Source organism: Myotis nattereri (assembly GCF_964212035.1).
Source record: "Myotis nattereri genome assembly, chromosome: 13".
NCBI classification, from domain to species: domain Eukaryota; kingdom Metazoa; phylum Chordata; class Mammalia; order Chiroptera; family Vespertilionidae; genus Myotis; species Myotis nattereri.
This window is the reverse complement of record NC_138088.1, coordinates 3,529,318-3,540,661: the sequence shown is the minus strand read 5'-3', so window position 1 is coordinate 3,540,661 and position 11,344 is coordinate 3,529,318. Positions and strand designations below refer to the sequence as shown.

Genomic DNA, 11,344 nt, shown 5'->3' with positions numbered 1-11,344 from the left:
GAGATACCGACGGGAGCTCCCCGCTGGCGGCCACGGAAGCCCCCTCCCCCCCTAGCCGGCATCCCAAGGAAAGACGCGTTTCCACTCCGTCTCCCGGAACCGGGAAGCCGGGGTAATCGGGTCCAGAGGCGACTCCTCGGAGGAGGGGGCACCGCGGGAAGGCGCGGCGGGCGGAGGGGGGGCAGGGGGAGGGCGGCAGCCTGGCTGGGGGAGGGTTGGGTGAAAGCGGCTGCAGGAGCCGGGCGGGGCCTTATCCCGTGGCAACTGAGTGAGTCACCACGGGCAGGGCGGGCCGGGCTGGTGTCACGCACGCGGACACGTGCGGGGGGAGGGGGAGGGGGAGGGGGGGGACTACGCCCCGACAGACGGGCCAGAGGCGCAGACCGGGAAGACGCTGGAGCGAAGAACCGCGGTCCCAGGGGTGGGTCGTGGGCGGGCTCCTCCAGGCGGCCACGCCGAAAACAAGTCCACGGGCGGGGTTCCCGGGGCCCTGCCTTCGGAGTGACTCACCGCCGGAGGAATCCGGCACACAAACACCCCGCGGCACCGGACAGGACGGGCGTGGGTGGTGAGGCCCAGAAGGCGAGGGACTCGGCATGGTCTGCGAGCTCCAGAGCCCAGGTCTCCACAGGGCGCCGTGCCCAGGGCCGCCCGGTGCCCAGGGATGCCCGGTGCCCAGGGATGCCCGGTGCCCAAGGATGCCCGGTGCCCAGGGATGCCCCTGTGCCCAGGGATGCCCGGTGCCCAGGGATGCCCCTGTGCCCAGGGATGCCCGGTGCCCAGGGATGCCCGGTGCCCAGGGATGCCCCTGTGCCCAGGGATGCCCCCTGCCCAGGGATGCCCCTGTGCCCAGGATGCCCCTGTGCCCAGGGATGCCCCCTGCCCAGGGATGCCCCTGTGCCCAGGGATGCCCCCTGCCCAGGGATGCCCTGTGCTCGGCGCTATGGGAGGGCAGTTCCGAGGCCTGGGCCCTGGGAGCGCCGCCTGCAGCCCAGAGCTGAGCCCCGGAAGACGGGGGCGGGGGAGCGGAGTGTCCCCCTCCTCAGGGGACGGGTTCCTGGAGGGGGCAGGACAGCTGCTGAACTGAGCAGGGGCGGGCGCGTGCCTAACAGGGCTGAGCTGGGGCTGTAGGGAGCATCGGGTACAAGGGTGAGACCGCCAGGGAATTGGGATGGGGGTGTGGGCTCTGCTCTGGACGGGCCTGGGCCGGCCTGGCGGAGGCAGGAAGTGGACACAGGCTCGGGGCACGTGCTTTAATGAGGCCTCATGCCGAGGGGCCGCCGCTGAGCAGAGCTCGGGCGGGAGGGTTACTCGGGGCTCCCTTTCGTCACTTCAGGAGACCTAACTTCTTCCCAAAACCTGAGAAGGTCTCCGAGGCTTGGGTAGCGGTCTTGTCCACGGTCTCCTGGGTAGTTTTAGCCACCTGGTCCATGGCTGGGGAAGGAAAGGAGAGGGAGGTGAGGGCAGGTGGGGAGCCAGGCCAGGCAGGGTCTCCTCCCAGGATGCAGTGTGGGCAGCGGGGCTTCAGAGGGAAGGGTGTGCTGGGTATGAGCACCCTCCTGCCCTCTGCCCAGCCCGCCCCAGCACCTAGCCCTTTCTGCCCACCCTCCTGCCCTCTGCCCAGCCCGCCCCAGCGCCTAGCCCTTTCTGCCCACCCTCCTGCCCTCTGCCCAGCCCGCCCCCAGCGCCCAGACCTTTCTGTCCAGCCTCTGCTGCCTGATCCACCACTTGCTGGGCTGCTGCTCCCGTAGCAGTCACTGAAACAAAGAGATTTGCCTTTAGCCTCTGTTGAGGCCCATGGACCACAGGGACCCACCCTGCCACCACCCTCCATCTGTTCTCTGGAGCAGTCTGCCCTCCAGGCCCTAGGGGCAGATGCCATCAAGGTAAATAAAGTCCCTTGGCCAAGGCCACCCAGCCAGTGAGGGGCATGAGCCGTTTCCATGCCTCTGGGGTGTTCTTGTTTATTTATAACTCTGGGCTCCTCCCCTCTGGTCTGCTTCCCATCCAATGGCCAGGATGGCTGACAGGAAGGTGGGCGGGGCCAGGCAGGGCAGGGCAGGGCAGGGCTGGGCTGGAGATGGCTCTGGGCTATGGCTGCTGCTGGGCCTGGTCCAGGAAGAACCCTGACCCCTTCAAGAGCCCCTCAGACGCCTGGGTTCCCACCTTTAGTGCACCCTTAGTTCATCACGGCCTGCCTCTCCTTCCTCAAGGCCCCCTCTCCACCTCTTTTCCTGTGCCTCGACCCAGAGGGCACATGGTGACGATGCCAATGCTGCCCCGGACAGGCAGCTTAAGGCAAAGTGCAGACGGGAGGTAAACTTCCCCGGTCAGGCCCTCTTCTATGAACCAGAGTCTGTGCCTGTGGGGACCTGTGTTTCCAGGGCCTTTGATGGGCAGACGTTGGCTCCCAGCCCCCAGAGATCTGGCTCCTCCTTGCTCTGAACAGGAAAGGGCTTGCCTTACCCACACCTGGGGTCTGGTCTGACATAGCCAGGACCCAAAGGAGGAGCCTTTGCACCCAGCTTGCAGGTAGAGTGGGGTCCAGAGGGGGGCCCTGCAGAAAGAGGCTTCCTGGTGGCAGCAAGCGCGGCTGCCCCTGGGGCACGGGTGTGTCTGTTGACTGACATGTGCAGGAGGATTGGAGCCCGGAGCCGGGGTCCCAGGGAAGATGAGCTGACACTGGTGGCCCTGTCCCTTCACATGCCTTCTCCCCACCCTCCCTGGCTGTGACCTCAGTCAGAGGGGTCAAGAGCTGCAGCAGAGCAACGAAGGCTGGGCACCTGCTCTGCTGGGTGAGGTGGGGAGGCCCTCTGGCTGGATGTGAAAACAACTCTTTTTCAGGGGGAGGAAAACTCAAAACAAAGCGCGTAGTGGGGTCTGGCCCCGCCACCCCATCCGGTCCTGTGTGCTGAGCCCGGTGAGCAGAGGCCAGTCTCAGGGAGGCAGGGTGCATGCTCACCTTCCCCGAAGGACCCCGAGGGGCCTCCCCTGATTGGCTCTAGCAACCCCAAAGTGCAGCCCGGGCTCCACACCGCTGTCCCCCACCCCCTCCACGCCCTCCCATCCCCACACACCCAGGATTGTCTCGTCTCCCGGCTGGTCGGGGTGGGCGTCCTGCCAGTCCCCGCTTCTTAGGGGAGGGCAGGCTTCGAGCCTGAGCCTCCTGCCAACTTTCCCGCCGGGGCTGCACCCTGCTCCGAGCGCCCAGCGCCTCCTCACCTGCCTCCTGCGCCGTCCCCTCCACTTGCTGCTTCAGGTCTTGCCAGCCCTTGCCGGCCATGGCTGCGGGTCTGCGAGGTCGTCGGGTGGCGGAGGACGTTTGGTCTAGCGGGCGGCTGCGACTGTGGTTTTTAAAAGGAGCCGCAGGGCGGGGACGGGCCCGCCCCCATCGGGAGGGGCGGGGCGGGGCGGGGCGGGGCGGGGCGGTTCCCAGCGCCCGGGCGGGAGCAGTGACCCGGCCCCTCCAGGCTCCGCCGCCCGGGAGCGCAGCCTGGCCCCGACCTGGGTGGCGAGGGGAGCAGGAACTGCGGGGGACGGGGCCAGGGGCCAGGGGCCAGGGCGGGTCTGCGAGCAGGAGGGGCGCACACACCTGCGCACCAGCGGCTGCCCTCTCCTCACCGCCCAGAGGCTCCCTCCACCCGTGCGCGGGGCCAGCGCCGGCTCAGGAGCTCAACAAATGAACGACAGCAGCTGCTTTTGCTGGCGTTTCCCTCGTGCCGGGCGCGTCGGGCCGCTTTCTAACCTTTACAGCCTCGTGAAATGGGTGTTGCCAGTTTATGGGAAGAAGCGGCGGCGCTGAGAGGCGGGGAGAGCCGGCCCGGGCCCGAGAGGGAGTCACCGCCCCGCGCCCCCGGGACGGCGGCGCGTGGGGAGGGGCCAGGATCCTCCGGGCTGCACGTCGGCGCTCGAGGCACATCCTCCCCGCATTGAAGGGCGAAGGGCGCAGGGCGAAAGGCGAAGGGCGGGCCCCCACCCCACCCCGCCTCGCCCACTAGGAGCCTGGAGGCCACCGCTGCTCTCTGCGGGCCCCCGACCCTCTCCAGGCCCGTCAGCTCCCCCGTGGGCGTCCCCCCATCCTGAAGCTCCGGGAGGCCCCACCTACCCAGGTCCCCCGAGAGCCCACGCCCGCCCTGTCATGGGGCGGGGCAGGAAGGGGGCGGGGAGCGTCAGTCCCGGGTGTGAGGTATGGAGGCCGGACACACACACTCCGCGGAAGGGGTGGTGGAGAAGAGGGCAACCCCGGGCACGAGGAAGGGGCCTGCGCCGAGCTGGGTGGGGGCCGTGAGCCTGGCCGGGCGCACAGGCTCTGCGGAGCCGTCGGAGGCGGACTGGGGGACTGGCACCGTCCTGGTCCGGCCGGGCCGCCAGCCCCCGGAGCGCCCCCGAAGCGCCAGGCCCGTGAGCCCGACGTCCAGGCAGCTCGCGGGGCTGCTGCGGCCACGGCCCAGGCCTGAGCAGAGGGCAGCGGCCTCGGAGTGGCCGGAAGCAGCAGCCCGGGTGCAGCCGTCTCGGCGCAGCCACCCCCGGGCATCCTGTCCTCTCGCTCCCGGGGCGCCGTGAGGACGAAATAGGCTGACGGCGCCCCAGACTCAGCCAGGGCCCCGGCGCAGGGCCAGGGCGCAGCGCTCTCTCCCAGGAGGCGGCCCAGGGAGAGGCGGTTCATCTCCCAGGAAGCCGCGGGGTTCCCAGCGCCCTCGGCCAGGAGCAGCCTGGGGATGTGCGTGGGGTGGAGCCCGCAGCCAGAGCCCACAGCGCCACCTTCTCCGCAGCCCGGAGAGCGCGTGGTGAGCGCTGTCCCCGAGGCCAGGCCTCCGCGCCCCTCCGCAGTCACCTGAGTGGGCTAGCTCCTCACTTGCTCCTACAGCCCAAAAGCACCGCGCACCGGCCCACCTGGGCCCTGCTGCCTCCTCCTGGCCTGCGCAGACCTGCTGAGTGCACGTGTCTGGGCCGGCCTGGGAGCCCTCTAGACCCTTCCCTCCGCCCATGGCGGACTAGCAGGCCCCTGCCCCCTCTGCCTCCTCAGCAGTGGGTGTCCATGCCCAGCAGCTCTGCTTGCTGGGTTTCCAGCCCCCAGGGGTGCCCTGTCCCCTGCTCCCCACCATGGAGGCAGAACGGAAGGTGGTGTGGACTCATCCCTGACCGCCAGCACCAGGGCTGGAGGCCTGGGGCAAGTCATTTGCATGCTCCGAGCCCAAACTGTCTGGGTGTGAAAGGGAGGGAACCCCTAGTCTCTGCTCAGCCACCTCTGAGCAAGCCTCCAGGCTGTGATGCCCACAGCACTTCCAGGAGGACGGCGACCAGCCTGTACTGGGAGTGGGGGCATCTCCACAAGCTCACCGGGGCCCACGCTGTCCCGTGGCCGCAGCAGAGCTTGGGAGTCGTTAGAGAAAACCACAGACCCCAAATGGTGTCACTTGTGCTAAAAGTCCATGACACCAAACCTCGATTTAAGACCTGATCTAACTGCAGTTTCAACCTCTCCCAGAAACATAATGGTAATCAGCCAATCTGGAATGAATCTCCTAATAAAGTCAATTAGCTATTGCTTGAATTTTGTTTTTTTTTACAGTTAATGGAGTGGTTCTGCAGGGAGGCCACCTGGGCTCCACTCAGCCCCACACTTCCTAGCTGTGTGCCCTTGGACAAGTTATTCAACCTCTCTGTTCTTCAGTTCATTCTCGGTGAAACTGGGACCAGACCAGTTGCTTGTTCCGAGGATTGAGTGAGGTAAAGCTCTCAGGACTCTATGGCTTTCTCTCCAGGGGGCTCATGCCTGTGCATCTCTGCTGCTGTGTTTCCTAAAGACCCTGGATACGCTCCTTTTCCTTGGGAGGCGGGAGCTGGTGCTGGGGGGCTGCTGGAGAGCCCGGCGGGCGGTGTCCTCTGTGAGGAGGAGGATGAAAGACGCCTAGCTAAGGGTTTAGGCTGCACATTTTGAAAGTTACCACCTACTCCAGGCAGGGGTGTTAGGAGTCCCTTTCTCCAAAGGACACTGGAGCCCAACACTGGCAGGATGGCCCGGAGCCATCCCCGAGGCTGAGCTAAAGCTCAGGCCTGGAGGCCTGTCCTGGGAGCCCAAAGCAGGGCCACCTCCTCCAGGCAAAGGCCATGATGGATGGGTTGGGGTCAGAGGAATTCCCTAAAGGCAGTACCTGCCGTCAGCAGGTTCCAGAAATGCCCAGGGTGTCCCTGTAAGGCACCTGGTCCCAGGTCAGCAGGTTGGCCTGGCTTCCTTCCCAAGGAGGCCTGGGGGCTTCTTCATGAAGGAGGCAGCGTACGGAGGCAGCATGGGCAAGTAGGGCCAGGTGTGGGGACTTGAGTTTTATTTGAAATCATTAAAAAGAATTCACAGCAGCATCTGTGGGGTTACCGTTAGAAGGACCAGAGGCTGGGAGGGTGAGGGAGAGATGAAGGTGGTGTAGCTTGGGAAGACGGGCCTGGGCTGCCAGGAAGCAAGGGCCACCCCAAGGTCACGCTCCAGGACTGACTAGCATGCAGTGGCCGGAGGGGCTGGGCTCCACGCAGAGGGGGTTGCTCTCGGCCTCTGCAGCGGACTTGTAGCCCTCTAGTCTCCCCAACTCTTGGCCTAGGAGAGAGAGAGTGACCTTCACACAGCCCTGAGGGGGCAGGGACAGGAGTCATCTCTACCCCTCTGCCCTGAGGGCTCTGATACCCCAGGGGGAAGCAGTGAGCCTGTGAGGGATGGGGGTCCCTGCCCAGGGCCCCAGGTGTAGCTCAGTGGCCCAGCTCCTACCTCCTCTACCGCTTCCTCTTTGACTGCCTCATCCTCCTGGGGCGGGGCAGGTGGCTTCAGCTCCTCCTGTGGGGAGAGAAGGGGCGTGGTACCTGGTGGAGGCGCAGAGCCTGGCTGCCTGCCTCCAGGCCCCAGCCTCCCTGGCCTCAAAGGTGAGCAGAGGCCCTAAGCACCTGCTGCCCACGATGGGCCAAGGTGAGGGCGTGCAAGGGCCAGACAGACTGGGCGTGATGATCATGTAAGGGCCACAGGGAGGGCCTGTCTGATGGTGCCATGGCCTTCAGGGTCCCAAACACCTTGGAGCCTCTGCTTGATGCTGAGTCCCTGTGCAGCCCCTGGCTGGACCTCCCTGAGGAGCCTGGTGGGTGGGGTAGGTGGGGGTGGGCAGTGGCCCCTGAAGCCCCAGGCCTCACCCCACCCTCAGTGTCCCTGAATCACATGATCACACACCCTTGTCCTCCCGAGTCCCCAGAAAGCACTAGGAGAAGGGACATAGCATCAGTCACTGCACTGTTCACACGGGTACCCTGAGGCCAGGGAGCCAGGCATTCAGCTTGAGGCCTGACAGCTCAAAGCAGTGGGGCTGCAGGCATCAGGTGGGGCTTGCTCCAGGCCCTCTCCATCCCCAGGAACATGAGTGCCTCCTCTTTCCTTCTCCCTGCCCCCTGGACGCCGGCTCCAGGCTCAGGCTGGTCTGGATTTATACTGTCCTCTCACTTCCTGTCTCCTACCCTACACCCAGCTGGATACTTGCCTGAGGCGGAGGCTGGCCTAGGGGTGGTTGTGTGACAGCTGGTGGACAGGCCTGTACCTCTGAAGGGTGTCACCTCTGTGCCACCATCCTACCCCTTCGTGGACGGGGCATAAACCGGCACTGATGTCAGCCAGAGTCGGCACAGGCTCTCCTGATGGAGGTGGGTGGCCACCTGCTTAGTCTTGCTGCCCAGAGCAGGGGCATGATCGGTGGCATGAGTGGCCAGACAGGTTGTGCTGCATCCTTCCGTGGTTCACTGGAGGGTGAGTCGTGACTGCCCTGAGGCAGCCTCCTCTACACCAGGGCCTGGGTGGCTCCAAGGGTCATTAGCCCTCCAAGGTGCGGGAGGAGGGCCCACCAGAGCTCCTGTGTTGGGAGCCGGGGGAGGCCTGGTGTGTCCTGCAGCACATGGGGTCCCGCCCAGAGGTCACTGGCCTGTGTTGGGTGCCCACCGTGGCCTGTCCTCGTGCTTCCTGGGGGCCATTCCCTGCACCGTCACACAGCCAGTGAGCCATGCTCTCACCCCTCCCGTTTTAAAGATGAGGAAATGGATGCCCTGGCCAGTGTGGCTCCGTTGGTTGGGCGTCGTCCTGTGCACCAGAAGGTCATGGGTTCGAATCCCAGTCAGAGCACATGCCCGGGTTTCAGGTTCCATTGCCCAGTGGGGGCATGTATGGGAGGCAGCTGGTTGATGACTTTTCTCTCTCCCTACCCCTCTTCCCCTCTCAAAACAAAACAAAACAAATCAGTAAAGCATAACCTCAGGTGAGGATTTAAAAAAAATGAGGAAATGGAGGTCCAGGGAGGTTGAGGAGCCTCCCAAGTCATGGAGCTAGGACAGGGCAGAGCTGGGATCTGGAGAGGGGGCTGTCTCTGCAAGGCCCGAGCCCCTGCACACCCATCCCTGAGCAGGGCTGGGAGCCGGCCCTACAGCCTGCCCCGTGAGGGAGCTTTGCAGAGGATGGGACACGCTCTGCAGGGAGCACCTCCTGCCCGCAACGGATCCTGCTCCTGCCACTCTCCGCCGCTGTCTGCCAGAGCACAGGCTTGGAGCCGGCGGCCCTCGGCCTGCAGGCTCACCCAGACTAGCCATGGGGCGTGGGCACGGCACAGCCCCTCGGCCTCATCTGCACACCTGCATGGCGCTTTGTGCCGCTGAAGGAGTGAATGTGTGTCAGATGCTTCGAGCAGAGCCTGCCCTGGGTGGGTGGGATGTTTCACCCACCAGCCCCGCCTCGGGGAGTGCCCGTTGTTCCGGTGCGCTCTGCCGGGCAGCACACAGACACACACGTGCACACTTCACACACACTCTCTGGGGCACACTCCACAGCACACAAAGGCAGAGCAGGAGGGCGGGTTCAAACTCAGTCTCCACCACCAGGGGGTGCTGCTTCCCAGCTCCTGGAGGAGGAGGAGGGAGGGGCTGCCGGCAGGGGCCAGGAGAGCCTGGCCACTGGCTGCCGGTCACCACCTGGGGCCACAGGCCCCGCGGTCACTGGTCAAGCGTGGTTCACCCTGAAGGCCGGCACCACTCAGAGGGCGTGGCTCTGAGACTCGCTTTCCCTTTGGGCCTCACAGGTGGTGTGAGGATTCCCCATGAGTCTAGCAGACACCCTGGCCCTAGGCCTCTGGTTCCCTGAGTGTCACGGGTGAGCGTGTCTCCCCCCAGCTGGCCTCTCTGGGGCCCAGAGGAGAGGACGGGGCTCTGAGGGCCAGAGCTGGGCCAGGCCTCACCTTGCGCACCACTCCCGAGGTGACCGCGATGTTCTCCGCCTCCTCCACGGTCTTGGCGGCCACGGTGTTGACGCTGCTGACCACGGCTTCGCCCACGGCACTGGCCTGCTCCTTGGTCTTCTCAGCCACTGTGGGAGGGCTGGCTGCGGTGGCCCTGACCCCTCCCACCGGGGAGCCCGCCCCGGGCAGGCCTGAGCACCCCTTGCCCAGGGCACTCAAGCCTCTGGTTCTGCCCAAGAGCGGAGGCTGCCCCTTCCCGGTGCCAGGGGGGCTCTGATGACTGGGGGGCCAACCCTGGGTTCTGAGGGGTCTGGGTCTGTGCACAGCTCAGGACCCCAGTTGGGAGTAAGGAGGACCCCGAGCTTGGGCCTTTAGTGCCAGGGTGCAGAAGTCCCTGGAGGTCCCAGCCCCGTCATCCCCTAGTCCTGGGGCTCCTCACCTGAGGTCACGCTCTGCACGACACCCTCCTTGGTCTTGGCTCCTGGAGAGGAAATGGAGGCATCAGCCCAGACCCCCTCCTCCTAGTGTTGGGGGTGCAGCTGTCAGGGCAACAGAACGGCCGGACAAGCTGTGGGGTCAGTAGTGGGTGAGGACGGTGTCTGGAGACCCGCAGGCCCTTTAAAGGCTGCTTCCTGCTGTGTCTGGGGGAGGGGTCAGATGGGAGTGGACAGGACAGGATGGCGGATGAGAGAGACCAGGCCTGAGGGGGGTCTGGGCCCTGCCTGGGTGTGGCCCGGGCCTGGGAAGCTGCAGCAGGACCGGCTGCTGACCGGAGCTGAGTCATCAGCTCTGCCTCCTCTTCCGTGGAGGGAGGGAGGAGAGGGGGGCTGGGCCTTTGCTCCTCAGTCCCACCCCTTCCCCCGAGGAGGTGGAGGCCTGTGGCAGGGTCTCGGGCTCCGTGTGGCTTCTTCCCGAGCCCAAGGGCCCGTGCGATGGGGAGCAGGGGCTTGTGTCCGTGCACGTGCGCACAAACAGGTGTGTCTCAGAGCTGCGCACCCCTCTTGCTGTCCTGACCCAGAGGCTCCTGGGGCCCCGAGGAAGACCAAATGGACCCTGGGGTGGCAGGAGAGGGGGTGCTTCAGGGCCCGGAGACCTGATGCGACAGCCAGGTCCTCATCCTCTCAGTAACCGGGCATCCCAGGCTCCAGCCCCCGAGCAGCTCCGCCCAAACTCACCCACATACATGACACCCTCCTTGGTCTTCTCAGCCGCTTCCGTCACCCCCTGCTTGGTCTTCTCCACGGCACCCACCACGCCCTCCTTGGCGATGGAGAAGCCCTTCTTGAAGACGTCCATGGTGGTGGCAGGAACAGCCGGCTCTGCCGCAGGCTGTGCTGGAGCTGGCAGTGCTGCCGCAGCCGCTGTCCCCGCTGCCGCCGCCTCTTATTGACGCCGATGAAATATTGATGATGCAGCCGCTGGCCTATGGAAGCCCAGCCAGCCTAGGGGTGGGACAGGGGGGAGGGAGAGTACGAGGGCGGGCGGGCGGGAGGGAGGGAGAGTACGAGGGCGGGAGGGAGGAAGGGAGGGAGAGTAGAGGCTGGCAGCAGGGTCCAGGTCCCCTGGGTCCTGCTGGCTTCACCTCCTTTCCTGCCCTGCCTTCCCCAGGGGCTGCAGCCGTCTGGATGCATCCTTAGCCATCACTGCCTTTCATTCCCTCGTGGCCCTAACCCCGCAGGGCCACTCTGGCCAGGTGCCCCCAGGCCGGGGCTGCTGTGTCTGTGACATCTGGGCCATGAGGAAGGAGCCTGTGCCCCCAGCACCGAGGTAGGCCTGTCAGGCAAGAGTGGCCAACCTTCCAGACCGGCCGGGGCTGCCCAGCCACTCACAGGGAGCCCCATCCTGCTGTGCACAGTTACGTGGAGGCGCTGGGATGGGGCCACGAAGGCTTGCCCATGCTCTGGCCTCTGGTGACACACTGTGGCCCTCAGAGCCTCTCCCCACCTGCTGGCTCCCCAGGGTGACAGGCGCTGAGCAGGGGTGAAGTCACCAACGGCCTCTAGTAGCCCCACCTCGACCTGTGCTCTCCTGGCTCCATGGGACCTGGCGAGTGGGGACACCTCCTTGTGCAGCAGGAATGGCACCAGGTCGGGTCCGAT

General features: G+C 65.8%; 2 protein-coding genes across 3 annotated transcripts; both read right to left on the bottom strand.

Moving 5' to 3' along the window:
* Positions 1–1,239: 1,239 nt before the first annotated feature.
* On the bottom strand, positions 1,240–3,906 carry ADIRF (adipogenesis regulatory factor). Its single transcript, XM_081105446.1, has 3 exons — positions 3,223–3,906; positions 1,695–1,757; positions 1,240–1,434 (listed from the first exon to the last, which is right to left on the bottom strand). The coding sequence occupies exons 1-3, from the start codon at positions 3,281–3,283 to the stop codon at positions 1,328–1,330; spliced, it is 231 nt and encodes a 76-aa protein (XP_080961572.1). The 5' UTR covers positions 3,284–3,906; the 3' UTR covers positions 1,240–1,327.
* Positions 3,907–6,304: 2,398 nt separating this feature from the next.
* On the bottom strand, positions 6,305–10,636 carry SNCG (synuclein gamma). Of its 2 annotated transcripts, none has more exons than XM_081105444.1 (5): positions 10,421–10,636; positions 9,685–9,726; positions 9,246–9,406; positions 6,758–6,823; positions 6,305–6,589 (listed from the first exon to the last, which is right to left on the bottom strand). In XM_081105444.1, the coding sequence occupies exons 1-5, from the start codon at positions 10,539–10,541 to the stop codon at positions 6,569–6,571; spliced, it is 411 nt and encodes a 136-aa protein (XP_080961570.1). In that variant the 5' UTR covers positions 10,542–10,636; the 3' UTR covers positions 6,305–6,568. The 2 variants fall into 2 exon arrangements, with proteins under 2 accessions (XP_080961570.1, XP_080961571.1); XM_081105445.1 differs by having other exon boundaries at positions 9,246–9,373; positions 10,421–10,632.
* Positions 10,637–11,344: the final 708 nt, after the last annotated feature.

What these genes read in the sequence shown, in the direction of transcription:
- ADIRF (XM_081105446.1), bottom strand. Translation starts at nt 3,283, where the DNA reads ATGGCCGGCAAGGGCTGGCAAGACCTGAAGCAGCAAGTGGAGGGGACG. An exon ending in GGGGACGGCGCAGGAGGCAG is followed by an intron (nt 1,758 to 3,222) that starts GTGAGGAGGCGC and finishes TCTTTGTTTCAG; the next exon opens with TGACTGCTACGGGAGCAGCA. An exon ending in AGCAGAGGCTGGACAGAAAG is followed by an intron (nt 1,435 to 1,694) that starts GTCTGGGCGCTG and finishes TTCCTTCCCCAG; the next exon opens with CCATGGACCAGGTGGCTAAA.
- SNCG (XM_081105444.1), bottom strand. Translation starts at nt 10,541, where the DNA reads ATGGACGTCTTCAAGAAGGGCTTCTCCATCGCCAAGGAGGGCGTGGTG. An exon ending in GGAGGGTGTCATGTATGTGG is followed by an intron (nt 9,727 to 10,420) that starts GTGAGTTTGGGC and finishes TTTCCTCTCCAG; the next exon opens with GAGCCAAGACCAAGGAGGGT. An exon ending in CCTCGGGAGTGGTGCGCAAG is followed by an intron (nt 6,824 to 9,245) that starts GTGAGGCCTGGC and finishes CTCTCCCCACAG; the next exon opens with GAGGAGCTGAAGCCACCTGC.